Below are 24,647 nucleotides of genomic sequence, written 5' to 3' on the forward strand. Positions count from 1 at the left end.
AATGCTGTTTTAAAAACATTCCTTTTCATCATACATTTGTATCATGCATTTAAATGGGTCCAGGCAATAAATTTATTTTTAAAAATCACATGACAGCTTATAACATCTTTAATAGATAAATTTTATGTCAATATCTTAGCTCACATGTAATTAAATAGACCCTGCTTTAGCATCTAACAATAATACTGATTTGACTATAATACACTTTAGGTTATACTCTGAATCACATCATTTTATAGATGTAGATATATACACACACACACACACACACAGATGTGTATACATATGCATATATTTGGCATTGTCAAAAATTGTACAAGCCCGTGACAGGGAAAGAGCATGATTAAAAACTAGTATTTGCCCCATGTTTTCTGCAAAGTTTAGATAACACATAAACACAATAATATTTGCTCTTCAAGCCTTGTGCTTTTATAGAATAACCATATTTAGAACTGATTTATTTTTATTAGTTTTATTACTATACAGTGGTTTAGCTAAAATTTTTTAAAAATCAGTTTCAAAACTATGTAATTTTAAAGACAAAAAATCATCTTCCTTTGGCTAATTAGGTGATAATGTTATTAAAATCCACTTATAAGCAATAAATAATCAAGTTAAAGTAGTATGGAATTTAGGATATTTTGATTTAATAAATTTTAATATTAAAAGATATAACATCAATATAATATTTTAATTTGTAGCATAGAACTGGTTGGTTTATCTCCATTAATTTCTTAAGTGGAGTAAAGGTATTTGTTTCTTTACTTAATATACTTTTAAAATTCAATTCATGCAGGTATTTTTCACCTTTTTTTATTTTTTCACCTCTTTTGGTCTTTTTCAGTGTATGTTTCTAGCCTATGTAAATTATAAGGTTAGATTTAAGCTCAACCAATCTACCTAATATCCTTATCAACTTCAGAATCTGGACTTCATTAATGATAAGAATAATAACAATGGTTAAGTCACTGCTGTATTGACAGAACAGTTACAAGTAAAGTGACTAGTCTCTCAGAATTGATTTCCGTTTTTAAATTAAAAAAAAAAGTCACGGATGTCTACTGATGTGTTTAAAACTTCACAAGGTTAACTTTTAAGGAAAAACACATGGAAAATAGTGAAATCATCATCTTATTGATACAGAACTATGAGTTTAATAAGTCATTGAAGGGATAACATTGTGCTTTTAGTCTACATTTAAAAGTAATTTTAATCATAGCTAAGGCAAAACTAAAAACATAAAAATTCTATTAGTAAAAATAACAGTAAAAACAAGAAACATGTATATACTTAATAATCCTAAACAAAGATATTAAAAGGTAAAAAGGTCATAAAATATGCTTTTTCCAACAATTCATTTTATAAAATCAAATTCTAATATATCATATTCCTTGCTTTGGTGTTTTGTTTGCTGTCAAGTTAATACTCTCACAGTAGGAATCACTTATGTTCTTTTCAAATGCTTGGCATTATAATGAGATCTCATATCTTTTCGCAAATTAAACTTTGCTCCACATATTCCACATGTATATAGATGAACATCCATGTGCTGCTCCAACTGTTCATTATTTGGAAATATCTGAAAGCAGACCTGGCATATAGTCTCCCCAGAAGACAAATGAGAAATCATATGCCGTACATGGTCATGTTTTCGGAAGTTTCCTTGATCGCAAATGGAACAGACATACCTGGCCATGCCTTTGTGCATATCATTATGTAGTCGCAACTGACGTTCTCTTAAAAACTGCTTTCCACATGTTTGACAAACGAATTGTTTTTCCTTGGTATGGACTGTATAGTGTTCCCTTAAGTGACAACGCTGATAAAATCCCTTTCCACAAAGATTGCAGAAATGTTTTCTTCTATGATCTCTTTCATTCTCTTCTATCATGGCATTCTTAAACATATCTTGGTCTAGGCAGCTGGACATATGCTCAACCACAAGATTTTCATTTTCAAAACGCTGACCACAATTAGGACATCGAAAAGGACACGCAGAATGTTTATATAATTGCTTTTGGGGGAGACTATTTATTTGGAAATGATTGTCCCTGAAATCATCTAACATCTCAACAAACATATCTCTTATTTCAGATTGCTCATCAGTGTTCTCTTCCATGTCCATTTTTTCTTCACTGTTTCCTAAACCATTCACAGTCAAATCTTGGGGTTCTCCACATCTTTGTGCATGTTCTTGAAGTTGCCTACCTTTGACTAGTATTTGACCACATTTACCACAAGCACAGATATTTTCTATGTGTTTTGATAAATAATGAGATGACAGGTCTTCTTCAGTTATTGTCTGTCCACACAGTTCACATGATGCACCTTCAGTATCCCCTTGTACAGGACTGTCCTTGTTAGGGTGCCTTGTATTTTCCAAACTGCTTCTTTCATCTGTGTTTACAGACATCCGAGGTTTTAAAAGTTTCCTAGCATTTTTCTTCATATTGACCTCTTCTTCAATATAATATCTATAAAATGGCTCTTCAGGTTCATCTTCTAATTCATCATTGTCAGTGGATTCATTACAATCTTTATCAGAAACTTTAATAACATTGAAGTCTTTAAATTCATCTTTAGGATGATCTTCTGGCTCCATCTTGATGATAATCCTTTTCCTCTCAGCAGCTCTGCTCTTCTCTTCACCGGCTACTTCAGACTCTGCTGTACTGCCTTTTCTGTTTCCAGTGGCTGATGATGAATCACTGGTGGCCTGGCTTGTGTCGCTTCTGTATTTGTCTATTTGTACAGAAAATGTTTTAGAAGAATCCTTTTCACAGGAGTCAGTTTTGGTATTACTGTCTTTTCCATCTCTAACATCTATTATCCTATGATATGCCCTTGCGTTTTGATATGAATGTCTATTAGTGCAGGTTAACACATGCTCATCTAATAACTTTTCACAGCTAAAACCAAACCCGCAACTGTCACAGGTAAAGCTCCTTCCAAAGCGCCGTGACACACGATCCTTTGGGTTAGATAATTTGGACACAGAGCTTTTTTTACATACATCAAACAATTGTTCTGGAAAGGTGCCTAACTGTAAAGACTCTTCATCAGGCTCTTTGTTTTGTGATGTATTTACTGTTGAACTCGGCTCTACACACCACCTGTTTGCTTCACTGCCATTTTTAGCTATGGTGTCATCATACATTCGTACCCCAAATATCATTTTGTTATTGTGATTGCTGGAAGCAGAAGATGAACATTTTGAACTAGAACAGTCTGCATCCTGTATGTCTTCTAAACAGTCAGGAACATTGTATAACTGTAAGTAGTTCATTGCCACTTTAAACTGTTCAAAGTTGGCAGGGGCTGTCATAATTTTTCCTAAATACATAAACTGCAAAATTAGATCAAAGCATTCAGCACTAATTTTCATGTTGCTAAGATTCAGTTGTGCAGTGGTGTGCTGATGGTTCATGAAAAACATCCTAAAATAAGAGCTGCAAGCAGCTAGAACTGCTTTGTGAGCTTGAAAATAAATGTCATCAATTGCAATACAACAGTCACAGAGAAAACCCCATTCCCTTTGGTTGTTTAGCTGCTGAAGGACATAGCTGCTGTGGCTGGGTCTTGCCATCTTCTACTTTAATTATGGACCTACGTATAAAAAAAAAAAGATATTAAGATCAGAACAGGTAGCAGAAAAAATGGTAAAAGGATAAATTCAATTAAAATTAGACTCATTTGACTTCCTATCACAATCAAATTAGGAACTTCTCATCTTAAATATAAAAATATACGTTAGAAGCCATTTATATAAGAATGAAGGAAACCCTATTATTTGTTTCAGATATTAATGTTGGTTTTGTATATATAATTAAGAAATGTGTACATATGTATCAAAAGCCAATGCCATTTAGGCTTTATTAGAAATACATGGGGGGAAAAAAAAACATAAATTTTAGAAGAATAAAAAAAGACCAGAAAAGACATTTGCTTCAGAAGTTTCAAAAGACCATAAAGTGAAAATAACAGTAATTCAAATAAACCAAAAGAGATCCAAAGTAAATGGTTAGCTAGTATAGTATTATAAAGATGACCAAGAAATCATCCCAAGCAGATATAAAGATTTTGATTGTTGTGGTTTGGTTCCCCCACTCCCCATGAAGAAATGAACCAAGTTTGGTTCTCTAAAGGAATGAATACCACACATAATGCTCAATGATATTTAAGGAAGCAGGGTTTCAAGAAGAAGATGGCTGCAAGTTCTAGCGCAGACTAGATTTTAAATGAAGAAGAAAATCCCCAAAGCTCTAGAGATCTTTATTTTTACACAACACTATAAAATTAAGATCCAATTTTAGTTTGAAGTCAAATTTTAATTGGCATTATCTAAAACTTCTGAACCTATTGTACTCAACTTGGAAACAACCTTTATTCCAAAAACATCATCAGAACAGCTCAAACTAGGTACAGCTATAATTTTTTTCAAGTTTACTTCCCCATCAAAACTTTTATTTCTTGATTTTCCACCTTTTCTTTACAAGTCAATCTGATAACATATTAAACACATTTGTGTGTGTGTGTGTATAGTATATAAAAATATGTATCATATATAAATGGATATCTATCAATCTACCTATACATTCACTCATCTTCCCTTTCTTCATTTTCCTCACAAAGGCAGAAAGGAACACAGAAGAAAGAGGTAACAGGGTTCCTTACTATGCTACTGATGATGTACAAAGGCCTGTAGCTTTCAAATTACTACCAATGAAGCCTGTATCTCAAGTATCTTTAGTTCAGTATTTCAACCCGTTATTTCAGACCTTGGCCAACTTGCTAAAACTTACATAAATGTCATTTCTGACTGTAGGAAGAATTGATAGCTACTTTGCCATTTAGAGACAATGGACATCCTGAGTGCTCCACTGGTACCTGCAAAATGTCAAAAGACCTAGAGGAAGACTTCTAGCATGGTGAAGGGTAAACTGTCTGTGGAGGATCTATGGTGAAATATGAACAAAATCACACATCTCTCTACATCAGTGGGATCACAGATGCACTGAAGCACTGAAATATTCTGAGTTAGTAAAGATCAGACTCAAGCCAATTTATAATGAATCAAGGTCAGCTATCAGAGTTTAGTAACTTTCAGGTACAAAATATCCCAGGCTTGAAAAGACATTTAGCGTGTGATGGTGGCACACGCCTAATCCCTGCTGCTAAGGACTCTGAAGCTAGTGGATCATTTGAGTTTGTGAGTTGTGAGCTGATCAGGTGTCAACACTAAGTCTGGCACCAATATGGTGAGCCCCTGGGAGCAGGGGACCAACTAACAGACTGCTTAAGGAGGGGTAAACTGACTCAGGCTGGAAACAGAGCTGGTCAAAGCTCCATTGCTGATCAACCCATGAGTGGCCACTTGCACTTCTGAGTGGAGAGAGGGAGACAATCTCAAAAGAACAGAAACAAAAAATCAACCACACATTTAAAGCTTTAAGGTCTCTTCCTAAATGAATAAAAGTTTATTTTTTGTTAAGGGGGAATAAGTTAGTAATGAATTTAAGTATGATAGTCAACAGACAAAAATAAAGAGGACTTGTGGTAGGCTAGTGTGTTATGCATAAAGCACATGATTTTTTTAATGTTAGCCAAAAGCTCATGTGGAAATAATTAGACCTAACTTCGTTTTAATGTGTTTAAGTAAATTCTCATGTACTTTCATGGGAAATAAGCAACTTTGTGTCTGATAACTCACTAAAAAAGTATGTCATTTCAAGGAGAAATATGATCTTATTTCTAGATTAGTCAATTAATTAAAAAAGCATGTTATATACCTCCTAGCATTTTATTAGAAGTTGTAGGAAGATACAAAAAGCAACAGGAGCCTTACTAGAACAACTTAACAACATGGCAGGGGACCTCAGCCAAACATCATAAGGAAAGAGGAGAATACAAATGAGAAAAAAAAGTATTTTAGGGCTTAAAATGTTGAAAGAATACATTCCTTTCAAAAGGCTAAGATTAAGTGACCATGCTATTTAATCATAAGGAATTCTATTTCCTAATCTATAAAATTAATCAATCAGCAAACAAATATTTGGTAAACACCTGCTATGTGCCAGACACTAGGGTAGGCATTGGGGATAGATATGACTAAAACTAAACAGTCCCTGTCCTCAAGGAGACAATATGTACATATATTAATAGTTACATAATAAATACAAGGTGGAGGGGGGCCTAATGTAGCTGGTGGAAATCAGGAAAAGACTCATGTAAGAAGTGCCACTTGAGTTAAGCTTTGAAGGAAACTAAAAATTCCAAGAGGTACAAATGAAGAGAGAAAATATTCCACATTTTGAGAAACTTCATACCCCCCAAACAAGCCCACCCAACACATTAATATGATTATAGTTATATTACAAATATGTATGCTACATTATTATATTGTGTTTAAGATTGGTTTGTATTTTAACACAACTTAATAAATTTTACACATACACACACACACACACACTTAAAGAGGGAGTCTACTGCAGGCATGGAGAAGAGATCATGAAAAGGCACAGAGATGAGAGACAGAATGTTGTGTAAGGTCCAGGAAAGAAAGACCAGTATGGACAGCAGTGTACATAAAGGGCAGGATTAGATGATTTCAAAGTCCCTTCATGGTCTGATGTTTTAATTCTGGGCGTTATTCACTTTATATAGTGCTATATGTAATGAATTATAATTTTAAAAAAATCTCTAGAGTCATCAGAAATTATACTGATGGGATATAAAAAAATCACAATGATTTCAATAAATAAGACCCTCAACCTCTGTTACTCAGCATTTTCCTAGCCTTACAATAACTTTTTCAGGCAGGTCAACCATGTTTTTCCCTCAGACTGATTCACAAGTTGTTGTCTAGGTCCACACTGATTTGTTTACATAATTGGATCACATAAAATAATACTAATAGCTTGGCTAGCACATGGCTTTAAGATTTGCCAAATGATGCATTGTACTTTACCCCTTTTGATTCCAGCAACAGCCCTGTGGAGTGGCATTTGGCTAAATGTCAGGAGCAAAATTGGAAACCAGGTCTTTCCTAACAAGCACACCTTTTCCACTTGTCTCAAACCCGAAACTCTTTAAGTCTATAACTGAATACATGTTCTTCTTTATTGTAGAATAGGGGCTCCCATGACAGGTCTTACTGCCATTATCTTGTATCTGTTTCTCTCTCAGATATCATAACAGAAATGTATACTTCATGTAGGGGCTCTTTAACTCTAAGAATTTACAGCTAGAAGGGGCCTTGGAAACCTCCAGTCCGAGCCCTCTCATTGTACAGGTAATGCACTGCAGGCCAGACGAGTCACAGTGACTTCTTCACGATGTCCTGGCAGTACATGGTGTAGCTAGGATTTAAACTGATGTCCTCTGATCCCAAATCTCCTACCACTTCTACTATACGACCCATGTTTGTTAGGTTATGAGGAGTGGAACCTCTTGTTGACAGATATTTCCTCTTCAGTTGGAGAACAGAAGGGACTGATCACTGGAACATTTCCCTTTTGGGCTTCTTCTGTGATGTTAAACATCTATCAGGATGTCATGCTTACCTAAGATCTCCAAATATTACTAAGGATTATTCAAATACTTGGGGCAGCTAGGTGGCCCACTGGGCTTGCAGCCAGGAAGACCCGAGTTCAAATCCAGTCTCAGACACTTCCTAGCCACGTGACCCTGAACAAATCCCTTAATCTCTATTTGCCTTACAGATCATTGACAAAAAGGTGATCCACTGAAGAAGGAAATGGTAATCCACTCTAGTATCTTTGCCAAGAAAACATCCACGGTGTCACAAGGAGTCAGACATGACTGAACAATAATTATTCAAATTATAAGGCTTATTCTGATAGCACTAAACATTTTTGTCTTTTTAATTTCTGGAATGAATTCTCTCCCTTGTGAATGTTTTGCCTAAATACTGGAAAAAATTAGTTTTGGGAACCTGGAAAACTAATAAGTAAAATCTTGTGCCCTGAGTCCTGATTTTCATTTGAATTATGTCTACATTTCTATTAACATCACAATTACAACTGATACAAACTTGATCCCAATATTTCCTAAATTCCTATTCAATTCCTCTCTCAGCCTTAGTTTCCTTAGCTAGATACTGAGGGTTGTGGTGAACATATCCTGTAAGTCATAATACATATAAATTTGAGTTGTTATAGTAATACTTAAATCTCTTTTCTCACTGTACTCCTAACTTCAGGCATTGTGGAACTATGTCATTTTGGGAGAATGGAGAAACTAAAATCTATAATTTCTAAAGTGGCATGCATATACATGTGAAATGACACAAATTTTTGATAGCTATGCAAAGTTCTGTGTGTCTCTGGTATTTTCACTTCACTAAAATCCTAATCTGATATTTTACTCTTACATGGAGGTGACCGTGGGTTCTCAAACACTCGGTGTGCAAAAGAAAAATACTAATAGGCCCTCCTGAGCTAAAATGTATGGGCCTGGTAACAGTTATCATCAGAGGACCAGTTTAGTGAGGCCTAAGACTAGATTATAGAAATTTATTAAACCTAAGATGAGTAAGGATACAGTGTGCAGTGATAGAGGAAGTATCTTTAATGGAAGGCGTATGATCCAACGTAAAGAGTGCTGGATTTGAACTCCAAGGACCTGGATTCAAATCCCAGTTCTGCAATGTAGTACTTTGTGTGACATTGGGCAAGTCCCTCTTCACCGCCCCCCCCCCGCTTCAGTTTCCTCATTTTCAAAAGGAGAGAGTTGGACTAAATGACCTCTAATATTCTTCCAGCTCAAAATCTATGACCCTATGATGAAATCACAGATCATTTACAGTAAATGTGGTATTTCCATCCTTCCCTATATAGTTTTTGTTGTTCAGGATAGTCACATGAACAAAAACTATGCCTAAGTTATTGATATTTAAAGATAATCCAGTGCAAATTGTACACAAGAACTTGTGGCTCTGCTTTGACAAAGGTTATTCAGAAAGTTTCACTACTGTCACTACAGTAGCTTTTATGTCAATTATACTATTTAATTAGTAAGAGCAATTATTGAATAAATTCCTGTCAGATTTAGTGTTATTACCTCTGGATGGTAACTCATCTATTTACTGTGAGGCTACCGGGGTTAAATGACTTGCCCAGGGTCATACAGCTAGTAAGTGTCAAGTGTTTGAGGCCAGATTTTAACTCAGGTCCTTCTGACTCCAGGGTCGATACTCTATCCATTGTCAAGCTGCCCGTGGACGAGAACTTTTATATTTTTATAAAAATTCAGTTTTGTTACTTAAACACATTTTACTCAAGTTAAACAAGTCAGTTTTAACCTTGAATTCTTTTTTAGTAAAGACCACACACAATAAATTACCAAAAGGCTACAGACTTTATATTGTAACAAAGTTTTCTCAAAAGTTAAAATAAAAGTGCTTTATACTCCAACTATTTCTGTTTGTATGAATAAAATATGAGGAGTTACTTTAGTTTAGTTCACGGTTACACAGTACCAATTACCTCACTAGTAAAACTGGTCTATAGCTAAAGCTGAGCACATAAACATCAGACTTCTGTTCAAAGAACTCATTGTCTCTTGTATATAAGGCAGCTGTCCACACATCCTAACGAGTCCCCCTGGTGGCTATGTGAACACTTTTTCCAACAGTTTTCCAAGATTGAAGCATAAATTAAAATAAATTGATTTTTAACCAAGTTTGCACACATGTATTTACAGAATTTTAAACCTGTAAGATATTTAAGAGATGGAGTCCAACATTGTCACTCAAAAAAAAAAAGAAAAGAGGAAATGGAGGTAGAAAGGTAAAGTAACTTGCCACAGCCCTAGGACTCCTGACCTCCAATGTTTTTTGCATAGCACTTGTATCAATCATCATACTTGACGAGACCTATAATTTCATTAATGTTGGTAGTGAAAATATGGCAGGATTTATAGTTAGGATATTAGTCATATGTGGGGGGGGGGAGAGAGAAAAAGAAAAAGAGAGACAGAGACTGGGACACTGCTGCTTAGTATTACCGAGCAAGTAAATTAACCTCCCTATGCCCCAGTTCTTTTGTCTATAAAATGGCAATTGATAAGTCTTTCTAGGTCTAAATTTTATGATCACTCCATACTTTCTCATCCTGTATTATGCTTGTCCATGTTTTCTCATTAAGTGTTCTGGTAAGAAAGACATTAAGAGGACTTCCTCTCATTCTTTCAACATGGTAAGGTTACTATTCAGGCTGTCCATTTGTTACTTCATGTTTTTACTACACCTTTGCCAGTTGTACATGTCTTGAATCTTGTCTTTTCTGCCACTTTTTGCATGGTCATTGTTAGCAAGATGCTATACCCTAATTATGTCTATAATCCAGTTTTCCACTGATCTTTTTTGCATTATGTGTAATTTGGATTACATCAGACATCAGACTAGTAGTGTGAAGAAACAGACCCTGGTGGCATCTAACAATATAAAGCAATTTCCAAAATACTATTTCTTTACCTAATTTTGGGTTCATCTGCTTAGCCTATCTAGAACTCAACAGGCTATTCATCTAGCTACATAGCACAAGCTAAGTATGTTTTTCATCCATTTTGTTTCCATTGAGACGGTTGAAACCTCCCCGACACTGTAGTGGATTTAACTGAGGGACTTTTGTAGTGTTCTAGAGTTTGATGCAACTAATGTAACTGATTTTTATTTAATTTCTCACAAATTTTAACCATTTTTCAAGGTCCAGTCTAACTTTTCAGAGTTGAGATAATTATTTTTCCTTTCTTTCTTTTCTTTTCTTTTTTTTTTTTTGGCAAGGCAATTGAGGTTAAGTGACTTGTCTAGGGTCACACAGCTAGTAAGCCTCAAAAGTGTCAAGTGTCTGGTCTGAGACCAGATTTGAAGTCAGGTCTTCCTGACTCCAGGGCCGGTGCTCGATCCGCTGCGCCACCTAGCTGCCCAGAGATAATTACTTAAAAAACTACTTGTTATTCACCTCCTACCCCACACTAGCCAATTACCTCAAAGTGGTTGACTCTGCTCTAGTCAGATCACATCTGGAATACTATGTTTCCCTCCTATGATTTAGGAAGGACATTGATAAGCCAGAGAGTACAAAGGGAAGGCAAAGTCTCAAATTCATGCTGTATAGGGGTCAAATCTATTGAAATGAGAATGTTTAGAAGAAAGGCCTGGGAAGAGAAGTCAGGAGTACATGATAGCTGCATTCAAGTATTTAAGAACTCCATGTAGAAGAGGGGTCAGACTGACTGTTTGGCTGTAGAGAGCAGAACTAGGAACAGCGAGTGGAGGTTGCAGAGGCAATTTAAGCGTAATTTGAGGAAAAACTTCCTAACCAGACTTATCCAAAAGTTGAATGAGATGCCTCTAGTGATAGTAGTATTCCTCTACCCCTACATCCCTGCTTGCAATGTCCCCTTACCAGAACAAAGGCTGGATTTTTTGGGGGTATGTTATAGAAGGGTTGCTTTTTTAGGTAAGAGTTAAACTATACAGCCTTTGAAGTCTCTTGCACCTTGGAAATCCTGTGGTTATTGAAGGACCAGGATTTATGTAATAATACATATGCCTAGAATTACCTACCACATTAGAGTTGGGAAGGGACCTCTGAAGTTATTTAGTCTAACCCATGGCTGAACTGGACTCCCTTCTACAACACTGCCAAAGAGTGGTCACTCAGCCTCTGCTTTAGATTGCCAGTGTGAAGAAACCTACAACCTTCCTGGATGAGCCATTCTGACCCTGGACAGCTCTAATTGTTAGGAAGTTTTTTCTTCCATGTGAAGTGCAACTCTTGCTCCAGTATGGTCCTGTCAGGCAGGGGGAAAAAAAAAGTCTGATCCTACCTCCAACTAGCTCCTCAAATATTTAAAGATGGCTATCAAATCCTTCTCCCCATCTTCTCTCCTATGGATCTTGGCCTTTTAACTTTCAATGGATTTATTTCAAATCCCCATGTTCTCAGCTGAAAGCATTTTGAAATGTCTTTTGTATGCTAAGTATAGGGAATAGGTGGGAGGTTAATATTTCGGGTTTTTGGAGTATAAATAATGGAAGGGAATAAAATGCCAAAATAGAGGGGAAGGACTGCATTACTCTAGGGACTGGGGGAGTTGAAATATCAAGGAAAAGGAATTGGAGGTGGTAAAGTGAGTAGGTATAAAGAGGAATTCAATAAATTAATATATTTCCATATTTGAATAATTTCCACAGACATCATTTCAGAAGTGTTTTATTTTAATTTTTGATCACTACTCTTCCTTTCTAGATTGAGTCTTTTATTGTGACAAAACAAAACAGCTTAATAAAAAGACCTGACAGTATATGAGATATTTTGTCCTAGTAATGCTTCTGTTCTGTTAGGAGGAAGGGTATGTTTCATTATTATTGGCTTCTTTAATGATTTTTTTTGGGTCCTCAGAGTTTGACTTCCTTTTAATAATCTTTTTGTTTACATTTTGTTTACAATCAGTGTGTCTATCTATAAAATTTGTGTAACTACTTCCCCTGGTTCTATTTTCCTCTGCATCAGTATATGAGAAGTGTGGCAGAGTAGATAGAGAACTAGCCTTGAAGTAGCTAGGTGGTGCTGTGAACAGAGGGCTAGGCCTGGAGTCGAGAAGACTTATATTCAAACTCAGCTTCAGATACTTACCCTGTTTGCCTCAGTTTCCTTACTGCAAAATGGGGACAGTAATAAGACTTGACTCCCAGGGTTGATGTAAGGCTCAAATGACATATTTGTAAAGCACTTGGTACAACGCCCGGCACATACTAGGTGCTATATATATTCTTGTTGCTCCATCATGTCAGACTCTTTGTGAACCCATTGGAAGTTTTCTTGGCAAAAATACTGCAGTGGTTTGCCATTTCCTTCTCCAGCTCATTTTACAGACAAGGAACCAAGGCCAGGATTAAGTGACTTGCCTAGGATCACACAGCTAGGAAGTAAGGCTAGATTTGAACTCATGAAGATTAAGTCTTCTTGATTCCAAGCCCAGTGCGCTATCCATTTTGATACCCTGCTGCCCCAGATGCTATATAAATGTTAACTATTATTACTAAGGCCAAAAAGACCTGGTCCTACCTCTAACACATACTGGCTGTGTAACTCTGGCCAAATCACTTAACCTCTCACTGCTCAAAATATTTCCCTATGAAGTGTAGAAAGGTACTACGCTGCCTTAGAGAGATTTTCTTCATCTGCAAGTCTTGTTCCTTTCCCGAGAAGTTCATATATTGTTGATTCAGTGGTCCTATGCTTTTCTGGATTCCTTATTCGTTATTTCTTACCACACAATAATATTCCATTACATTCACATGCCACAGTTCTTCCCCAGTCATTACTCAGTAAGTGGGCATCTGCTTTGTTTCCACTTCTTTGCTACTTCAAAGAATGTCTAATAGTGGGATCACTGGCTCAAAGGCCATAGATAGTTTGGTCACTTTTCTTGCATAATTCCAAAATGACATCCCGCACAACTGGATCACTTCACAACTCCACTAATTGTGCATCAATGAGCAAATTCCACAGCCCTTCCAATACTGACTTCCCATCTATTGTCAATTATGCTAACTTGCATGGTATGTGGTGATTTCTGATTAATCTTCAATAGGCATTATAATATGGCTTTAAAGTCCCTGTTGACTAGCTCCAGGTGTAAGAATGATTTTATGTAAAACAAATATTAGTTTCCCCTACTACATAAAGGAAGTTTTTGTAGTAAGTTATTTTCTAATACAAATAGCAACTTTATAATTTATTTGTTTTCTGAAGAGTTTTTTCTTACGGGGCACAACTGCGGCATAGATAGTACTAGCATTATAGGAAATAGCAGAGAGATTTATACAAGGTGTTAACACTCTAGTCGGAAAAAGGACTAGGTAATATTAAGAATAAATAGTGTTAATTCCACTGTATACTCTGCCCTGGGTGGAACACAACTGAAAAAATATGTATAGTTCTGAGTGGCATATTTTAAGAAGGATGCAAACAAACTGATGTGTATCCAGAGATTGGAGCCATGTAAGAATCAGAGAAAAGAACTGGGAATGTTTAGCCTGGAGAAGAAACTTCCTGGGTCATTAAGTATTTGAAGGGCTGTCTTGTGGAAGAGTAATTAATTAGACTTGTTCTGTAAACTCCCACAGGACTCAAATAGGACTAATAATTAGAAGTTGCAGAGTCAATTTTCTTCTTGATGTAAAGAACTTTCCAACAATCACAGGCTGTCCAAAACTGGAACAGACTGCCTTGGGTTTCACCTTTTTGGAGGTCGAGCAGAGGCCTGATATCCACTCTCAGTTATGTAACTGCAATTCTTGGTCAGTATGTGTTGGATTGGATGGCCTCTGAGGATTTCTTTCAAATTTCAGATGCTGAAGTTCAGCAGTAGGAGAATTAGTCCAGTCACTTCCAATTCTGTGTTTTGAGTTATTCAACTGAAGTCCTTCTCAGTCTCACTGGAGTTTTTAATACATATTTATTCTGTCATGTATTTCTATGCTTAGTTTTATATTACATCCTTTTAATGACCCCAATGTGTATATGGTACATCATAAATTTAAACAGGGCAGAGGTTCTTAACCTGGGTCCATAAAGTTTACACATTTTTTAAACATAACTATATTTCAATATAATTGGTTTATTTTGTAATGCTCTATATTTTTTGCAATTAAAAATATTCTGAGAATGGCTTCACAGGTTTCACCAGACTGCCAAAGGGATCGCATGGTACAAAAAGAAGTTAAGGACCCTGGAACTGGAGGGATACTGTCTACTCTTTTTATTTTTTAAAACATGTATGTAAGTCATTTATAAGAACAGTGAAAGGACTATTCCCATTTTACAGATGAGGAAACTGAGGCTGAGGGAGGTTAAGCAATAACTAGAAAGTCTCTCCACCCCACCCCCGGCCTGTCCTCTTTCCTATGTAGAGCTTGAGATTTTAACTTTAACATGGGTCTATTTTGAGTCCCCATACTAACTGTCTGAGGCGGGATGTAAAGGAGGCAGGAGTTTTCCTCACACTAAGTGATCTGCTCTGTCCACTTGGCTACACTGCCTCTGGTGTAGTCAACATGCATTTATTAAGTACTTACTATGTGCTAGGCACAGTAGGCAATATTTCAGTGCTTAAACTGTGTGGTTCTGGCTATATACGTACAATAGAAATGATATGGGCCCAGAATTGAATAAGAGAATGGTTTGCAACTTATTTAGAAAATTATATAGTACTTTCCATGATCTTAAGCTTCTCCCTACCACCCAAAACCCATTTTTTAAAGTATGCTATTTTCCTGGTGATGCCTGCAAGTAATAACATCACAAACCCCAAAGAAGTATTAATTCTAGATGGCCCAAAGTGAGTGTAAGGGTGCAGTAGGTTATTAGGATAACTCAGAAACAAAAAGAAGTATAAAAGACTTCATTGGGAGCACATATGACCGAAAAAGTGGGGGTAGACGTCTAGCTACTTTGAGGGTTAACATATAGACAGCCTCTAGACAGCTTTTACTGCACTGGGCAGATTCTTTACAGAGGACTTACAGAAGAATATGGACAAGAAGATGAGAAGATATGAATTGAATTGTGACATATAAGGACAGAAGGGATACCCACACCCATTAAATTACAGATTCACCGAGATACCTAAGTATGTGATCACTGATTTCCATCCATCTCTAGTCAGGCTACTAGATTAGAGAAATTGTGTACGGCACTGTGTTCAACACTAGTATGAGATATTCCTTAATCATAAAACAGTTGTGTTAAAAAAAATTCATTGTAAGAAGGCCATCTGGGTCCGAGAAACAATGTTATACTTTTTAGGTTTCCAGGCCAGTCTACAATTGAATCTATCTTGGACCGGCACTGCAACTGGACAAAGAGCTGGGCCCAGAGTTAAACAGGAAGAGAAGAGTAGGCTAGACTGAACATACGAAACTGGATAATGCTTTTAATGACCCCAAACTTCTTCCTGTAACAAATATCTATTTTAATAGTAATATTCTTCTGATAATGCTGTATAAAGTTAAGTCATGAAATATCAAAGTTCTGAAGACTTAAAGTTACTGGTCACCCAGAAGGCAATGGAAAGGTACCCAGTGGTAGCTACAGGCAACACTGTACTGAGGAGGAGGTCATCAGAAAATGAGATGACTGGAAAAAAATTAAAAAGCTGGTCATCTAATTGAGAGGCTGGTATAACTGACAGATGATCTACTGTTATCCATGTAATGTCAAGAGACAGAAAGGCTCACAGCCTACTCTATGGCCCTTGAATCTCTTCCATGGAGTACTTATGGAAGAACAGGGGCAGGCATGGATGGGTCTGAATCTTTACTACAAATCTCACAGCAACAGGGTCACAGATATATCAAGTATAGAAGTAGAGTGTGCTAGGCAGTACAGTGGATAGAGTGCTGCACTTGGGAGTCAGAAAGACCCAAATTCAAATCTAAGCTCAGACACTTACTAGCTCTGTGACTCTGGACAAATCACCTCACCTCTGTATGCCTCGGTTTCTTTACGTGTAAAATGAGGATAACAGCACTCACCTTCTAGGGTTGTTTACTTTTTATATTATTTTTGGCTTTTCCATACTTTTCAAGCTCCTATCACTTATCATTCTATCAATAAGCCAGTCTCTAGGAGACTAATTTGCTCCTTGTCTGTTGATGGAATGAGGGGGAAAAAAGCCAAATTTGTAACCATGCCTACCTATCTCAGAGTAAAAAGGTTCTTCTGGAAGTTCTGTTAGCATCCTCTAGGAATTTTCAAGTACTTGGACTTTGTGATGCATTTTTTGGATGCAAGGAGACTTTTTTTTTTTAACAGATGAGGAAACTGAAATTAGGAGAAGGTAAGGGGTTTTTCCAAAATCACAGTTAGTGAATAATCTTGACTTGAATTTTTATCTTCGAAATTTCAAACCCAGGACTGATTCCATTTTATGATGCTGCCTCTCAGAAGTAAGTGTGGCTTGGTGGGTCTCTGCTCCTCCCTCAAGATATTCCGTTTCCTGTCTCCATGTATTTGCACTGATCATTCCCCATACTTCGAATCTATTCTCTTCTCACTTCCACTTCAAAGAATTTCCTCACTTCCTGAGCAGAACTAAGAAAACAATTTATACCACAACAATATGGTAAAGACAAACAATTCTGAAAAGTTAAGCAACTCTAATAAATGCAATGGCCAACCACAATTCCAAAGGACTACCTACCCTCTAGACGGACAGATGACGGACTCAAAGTGCAGAATGAGACACACACATAGACAGCAGACTGCTATTTTTTTTTCACAAGGAGTTTGTTGTCTTGCTTTCTGCCAGGGAGGTGAAGTGAAAAAGGAGGTATGAGCAAGAAAGGCAGATTCTTTTGGAAAAAACTGAAGAACTTCTTCCCTTCCTTCAAAAAAATATCTTCTATATGAAATCTTTCCTGATTCTCCCAGCAGCTAATGCCCATCCCCCTTAACTACCTCATATCTGCTCAGTCAGGTAAGCATTTATTAAGCACTTACTATGTGTCAGGTACCAAGTTAAGTCCTGGGGATACAAAGAAAGGCCACAAAAGACAGTCCCTGCTTTTCAGAATCTCACAATCTAATGGAGGAGACAACACACAAAACAAATTTTTAATCATGCTGTGTGAGTGTGTTGTCCACCCCAACAGGATGTAATTAACTTGAAAACAGTCATCTTTTTGGAGGGTGGCATTTGAGTCCTCACAGCCTAGCAGGTATAAGTGACATAAAGTAGGTGTTTAATCAATGCATGTTAATTGATTGTGGTAGGAGAACTACTGAGTTGGGAGACCTACATTCTGATTTTCTGTAACTATGTATGATCAAGACCAATTTATTTTACTTTTTTTTTTACTTTCTTTACATCTCAGTTTCTTCATTAAAAAGGCGACAATGATCCCTCCATTAAAAGGCAATGCATTCTAGCTTTCCTTCCATCTATCAAAAACAAACAAACAAACAAAAAAACCCCAGGAAATATCTCTTTTTATGTACCCTAGACCCAGCGGACTTCTAAATGCCCATAATTACTCTGTTCCCATGGATGTAGTCCTGAGAGACACTTCTGGCTCTGAGAGTAGCTCAGCTTTTCTCTCCCCTTTAGTATTCCCTAGTCAGCCAATATTTTAGTTGTAATTTTATTGAATTATTACCTCTCCCTTCCCCCCCACCCCCCTGCAATTTTGTGGTTACAATGTTTTCTCACATGTGGCTTTTTTTCATGTTCAATTCTATTCTGGTTCTAGGACATTTCACAATATATATACCCTGATTAATACACAATGAAATGAAACAGAGAAAAGCCCAGAACAAAACACAAATCTATTAACTCAAAGGAGCACATAACTCAATTTTTAAACCTTTAAGTATATTTAACATACCAATCCATGTCACTTTCTCTTTTCCTACAAAATCTTTACGAGAATAAGGAAGGACATACTTGATGAAGGTAGGAGAAAAGGAAAAGGTAAACTTGCTACAAATGAAATTCTACAACAGACTACATCTTTACAGCCACACACACAAACAAGAGCCTACTATGGTTGTTGACTACAAAAAAGATGGATGGACAGCCCATAGAACTAGTCCATTAGTACATCTAACAGATGCTGCAGATAGACCAGGATCAGAAATGCACAAGAGGAGGTGAGCAGGCTGAATTAAATCTGGCAAATGGCAGTGCTTTTAAAGACACTGAACTTCTCTCCAAAAGAAAGGTCATCTTTTATCAACTTATTGACTGACTGAATATTCCAGTAATGCTTAATTGCTACAAATCATAGAATAACACAATCTCTTCAGAATTAGTCACATCACCCAAAGAGAAAGAGAGGAAAGCACTATGGGTATGAGAAAGCTGTAACATACTACTACTGCAGGGAATTTAAGATTGTCAAAGATACAGTCAAAAAGGTCACCATGTTCTAAGATTACATGATAACCAGCACACAGCCCTCATGATCCAGGAGTATTCACATAATATTCAACAATATAGAGAAAAGTTGTTCCCTACCACCCACCCCCGTGGGCGTGGACCAGTCATAATATAACAAACGGGTTGTGTTCCCCACTGTTCCAGGAAATGCCCACACTGATGAGATCACAGATTCAGCAAAGTATTAAAGCCTTGTATCAATTCCAAAGCACATCAGGGAATGTACAACAGCAAAGGCAACCAGGCATATATTTTTTCTATCATTTATTTCAACCTTTATTTTCACTTCAGTATTGTGGGCAAATATTACCTTTGAATCCTTCCTTTGAAATATCTAGGACCAATAGCTACTATTGCTTTCTCCCTGGATTTCCCAGCTCATATCTTATCAATCAACAAGCATTTATTAAATTGCTACAGTGTTCCAGGTGTTATGCTAAGTTCTGAGGATGCAAAGACAAAAACGAAAAAGTCCCTGCCCTCAAGGAATTTTCTATTAGGGAGACAACGTGTGTGTGTGTGTGTGTGTGTGTGTGTGTGTGTGTGTGTATGTACATATAGGCTATATAAAACAAATATATAGTAACTTTGGGACAGACAGCACTAGGAGCCGGGGCTGGAGCGATCTAAAAAGATCTTTGTAAAGTATAAAGTGCTATGTAAATATGAGCTAGTATTCTGTCCTCTTTTTCTGGTGGACTTCATTGACACTCCATCTTTTTGTCCCATCTGTTCATTGCCACTGCTAACTCATAATACACCTTCCCTTAATACTCTGCATCTGTGCAGGCCAGAGGCCAAATTATCAAGTTCCATGGATTTCTCCCATCACAATATCTCTCCCTTTTTCCACCCAATTCCCACTGCTAGTTACAAGCTCTCATTACCAACCCTGCCAATGCTCCTAAGTGGATTTTCCACTCCTAATCTGCTTCTAATTCCAATACTAGAATAATCTAGCATGGTACTCCTCAAAAATCTTCAGTCTCTCCACTGTTTCCTGAATTAGGTTCAAATTCCTCTCTGGTATTCAAGGCCCTGCTCCATCTAGTGCCTCTGTATCTTTCCAACCCTTTCTCAAATTCCTTTCCACATATCAGTAGCACCTATCTCACAGAATGGTTGTGAAGATTAAATAATATGTTAATGTTGATGGTTATTAATATGCTCCAATCCAACTGAATTACGTTCTGTACTTTCCCACCACCATAATAACTCACATTTCTATAGGGCTTTCAGTTTTACAAGTATTTTACATTGTCTCATTTAATACAAAAACCCAGAGAGAAAGGTGCTGCTATTATCCCTACTTACAGATGAGGAGACTTGAGGCTCACATGGAGGCTCAGTAACCTAGCTAGTAGTAAATTTCTGAAGCATAGGGTTTGAATCTAGGTTGTTCTTCCTGGCTGACCCTGATATCCTGATACAACACTACTTCTTATAGTATTTCTTTGCTCACATTATTTCTCCATGTCTGCTATGTCTACTCTCTTAACCTGTTATACTGTTGCCTATCTTTTAAAGTCTAAGTCAAATGTCAGCTCTGCTATGGATCATTCCATGACTCCCCTGGTCACTAATGACTGAAATCCTCCTCCTGCTGCCATAATATCACTTTGTTTTGCAATTTTATGATGCATTTATCATGTGATATTGTGTAATGTAGTGATACACACACACACATTACATACATATACATTTTGGCAATTGGGGTTAAGTGACTTGCCCAGGGTCACAAAGCTAGTAAGTGTCAAGTGTTTGGTCTGAGGCCAGATTTGAACTCAGTTTCCTCCTGACTATAGGGCCAGTGCTCTATCCACTTTGACACCTAGCTGCCCCTATACATTTGTTTCATCCCTCCAGGAAACTCAGTTGTATGACAGCAGGGACTATCCTCACCTATGTTTACTGAATGAATGGATAAAACTTAGGAATAAAAAAAAATACAGAGATCAGTTAATCTGTAAAGAAAAGTAATAAATACATTGTATACAGATTCCAAATATAAATTTGCTTACAATTCTCTTTCTAGGTAACATTTTAAGTCCTATGCAGTATCTTCATTGTCTTCCCTTGATACAGTGGAGATGCTTAATACCTGACTTGAAACTGTACTTCCACTAAAACCTCATTTATATAAGAGCACAGAATGTAGAGCTATAAAGATCACCCAGTCCAATCCTATCATTTTACAGAGGAGGATACTACCTGCCAGAGAAGTAGGATGATTAGCTCAAGGCTATTCAAACAGTAAATTTAAGAGCTAATATTTGAATCCAGGTCTTCTAACTTCAAATCCAGTGTTCTTCCTCACTAAATCACCCTGACCTATAATAAATAGAATGCTGCCAGCTAGAAATTTAGGTCTATCTAGGAATCCCATCTAGGTGAGGTACCTAGGTACCAATATACAGTTGCAGTTGTGCCATTGTCTCCCTCCTCCCCCTTGAGACCTGTCAGTTACAAATCCCCACCTTAAGAATTCCTTGATCTCAAGAAACCTTTAAATTATTGATCAGGTTTTCAAGGTACCTTGATATCAGGAAGAGGGTATCCTGGCCATTGTGCTTGAATGTTTTGGTTTTTAGAGCAGGCTATCCTCTAATAATAACCACCTGGTGTTATTTTACAAATCAATCTTATGTGAATTTGCTTAGCTTTACTAAGTTTCCAGAGCCTGTCACATGGGATGAATTGGTAAAAGTGACTTCCTGAATGTGCAAAGTTGAAAATAAGACCCTGTACTGTGGTTTCCCCACGAAGTACATACCCTACTGGAAAACAAAACAACCATTTTACATTTGCTAAAACTTTCAATTATGTTGTTCAGAGGGTCTGTTTGCCTAATATTAATCGTCCTTTTCAATTACCAAACAGAAGATCTGATAAACAAACAGGATCTTTCTCCTTCTAGTTATCAGTATTAAGTGGTAGGAAAAAGACCTGGCTTCCTAAAAGAAGGTGAGGAAAGGCTTACAAACTGCATCTGCTATTCCTTCAATTAGAAATAGAAGAGAGTGGTGAGGAAAAGAAAGGTATAAGGATCACATCTCTCCTATGGGGCAGGGGAAGAAGCACAAGGAACACCAAGATTTTGCAGAGCTTAAGGAAAGTGAAATCGAGACACAAGGTGGCACAGTAAGAAGGGAGCACTGTGTGCCAGGCATTGTGCTAGGAGGCCCTGAAGGAGACAAGAATAAACAAGATCACCTCTAATGGGGCTTACCATTCTAGTAGAGAGGATGAGACCTACACATAAATGTAATGCAAATCATAGCACAAATAGCACATAAAGGTATATACACTTCTATTTTGCTGGGGTTGGGATCCTGGCAGTAGCAAAATCTACTGAGAACCACTACTGATACACCATGGTGCTCTGCTTCTCAACTTTTGGGAAAGCCCCATAAATTGAAATTAAGTACAGCAGGGATGAGGAGGCAGGTCACCTCTGTACCCAAGCTCTGTGGGTGGAATATTTGATTTCCTGCTTTAACACAGTACAAGGCCTCAGCTGAGGCATGGTTTCCCTTTCGTGTGGGCAGCCTCTGGACTCCCCACAAAACTATTATGTTAAAAGAGAGTGGCAAAAGTACTAGCAAAGGTAGTTCAACTAGAAATATGTCCACCATGATGTCATTGTCTGGGTAAAGAATTCTGGCTCTGGTGGATAGGATAAACGTGAATGTAAACATAGCATTGGGGTCTGTTGCTGACTTTTTATGTCTAACTTCTGGCAAACCACCTCTCTCCTCTTTCAGTTTCATCCCCTTATTTAAAAATGAGTTGACTAGCTGGCTCCTAACTAGTTACCAAAGAAAAGAGAAACAAGCAAAGTGACAAGTTATGTCAATTCAAGTATTGTAGCCTATGACCAGTCTAGCACTATGCTGGGGCAGGAGAGTAACAAAAAACAAACAAAAAAAACCCCCCCAAAACCTTTAAGATTCTGAGAACTTGATAGCTGACGGCATTCCAGCACCAAAGTTTTGGCTTTTTTGCCTCGGTTTTCCCCATTTCTTCCCAATTACCTCCATCTTCGGCTCCAAATTACACTGTCCTACTTGCACAAAAATCATGCAAGTCTGCAGCTAATCCTGGAGGCTGCGGTTGTGTGCCAAAGTTCTTCCACTGTGGCAACTGAATTCCTGACTAAAATCTCCTCGAGAATATGTCAACTTTGGCTTAAGAAATCGATTCTGAGACACCACAAAACCCTTTGGAACCCACCCAAAGTTACAGTCTCTCCCAGGCCCAGTCCACACACTGGTGCAACCTCCCTGCAGTGTAGCATTACACTTTTGACAGACGGATAAGGCTGAGTCGAGTTGCCACGTTTAAGACCCGTCCTATGTCATTAAAATAAATTATATGAGTATACTTATACCATGCGTTCTAAAACAAAGCACTATTTCAATAACTGGGGGTAGGAGGGTTCCCTTCCCATTCTCAGTTAGGAAATTTTTTTTACCTCTTTGATTAAGACATTTCAGATGTAAGGACGGGAGGGGCAGAAATCGAACTCAAGACATATTTTGGGCGGTCCCGCGCTAACCATTTTTGTAGGTGGTTGAAAGCGGAAGGCATTTTTTTTTTTTTGCCAGCTAACAGGGTCCAAACTCCTAACCCACGCACTTTCCGATGCACATACAACGGCGTGTGGGGCTGCCGGACGGAGAACGTGGGTGGGTGGCGGCGCAGCAAGGAAAGCCCCCGGTCTTGGCAGCGTCCTCCCCCACCAGCCCAGTAAGTCAGCCTGAGCTCCGGGACATTTCCCCCTCCCCCCGACTCCCCCCAACCCGTGGCGGGGATCCGAGCACGCCAATCAAACCGAACCCTCCCGCCTCCCGCCAAGAGAGCAAGCGGAGAAAAGAAAAAAAGAAACAACAGAAAAGAAGCGAAGTCATCTCAGAATCCGTCCGCGCGGAGGCCGCCGGCTCGGGCTCCCGGCTAGCAGAGAGCAGCCTTCACGGCCCCGCAGGCCCAAAGGCAAGGCTGGAGGCGCCCGGTCCGCTCCCGACGCCAGCCGCGTGTCCTCGCGCCCCTCCCCGGCCCTCGCCCTCGGCCAGGCCAAAGCTGCGCCGCAAAGTTGTGCGAACGTCCCGTCCCGTCCCCCCACCCCCCGCCTCCCGCGCCTAGAACCTACTCACCGGCCACCGCCGGACCTGGGGTTCAGGGGGGAGCCTCGGGGACTTTTAAGGCAAAGCTGGGGGTGGCGGAGCGGGGAAAGGCGAAAGGGCGAAGGTAAAAAGGAAGCCCGGCAGCGGCAGCGGCGAAGGCGCCCTAGGCTCCGGCTGCTACCCGAGCTCGGCTCCTGCTCTGCCAGGGACTGCGCTGCAACAAAGGACTTCCGCTGCCGCACAGCCGCGCCTGCTGCACCGCACTGAGCCGGCCCCGCTTACGCGGCGACTCAGGGTCTGCCCACCCGTTCGCTGGCGGCGGCGGCGGCGTCCGCCAGCTTTCCCCTCCCTCCCTTCCTCCCCTCCCGCCCACCCACTCCCTCCTCAGTAGCTCGCTCGCTCGCTCCTAGGGGCACTCGCGGCAGCTTGTGGCTCTGCAACAAGTTTCTGCGTCGGGGCTGGCGCTATCCGCGCTGGGAGGGCTTCACAAACTTCGAGAAGGGATGGGAAGGGATGATTTCGGGATCCTTCCTTGCAGTGTTTCTGTTTTTT

The 24,647-nt window shown here is 38.6% G+C and overlaps 1 protein-coding gene across 1 annotated transcript; it reads right to left on the reverse strand.

The window, feature by feature from the left end:
* Nucleotides 1–276: 276 nt before the first annotated feature.
* On the reverse strand, nt 277–24,327 carry ZBTB1 (zinc finger and BTB domain containing 1). The gene is made up of 2 exons (XM_027843729.1): nt 24,126–24,327; nt 277–3,606 (listed from the first exon to the last, which is right to left on the reverse strand). The coding sequence occupies exon 2, from the start codon at nt 3,584–3,586 to the stop codon at nt 1,445–1,447; it is 2,142 nt and encodes a 713-aa protein (XP_027699530.1). The 5' UTR covers nt 3,587–3,606; nt 24,126–24,327; the 3' UTR covers nt 277–1,444.
* Nucleotides 24,328–24,647: the final 320 nt, after the last annotated feature.

Source organism: Vombatus ursinus, unplaced genomic scaffold (genome assembly GCF_900497805.2).
Source record: "Vombatus ursinus unplaced genomic scaffold, bare-nosed wombat genome assembly UNPS02014926.1, whole genome shotgun sequence".
Taxonomy (NCBI): domain Eukaryota; kingdom Metazoa; phylum Chordata; class Mammalia; order Diprotodontia; family Vombatidae; genus Vombatus; species Vombatus ursinus.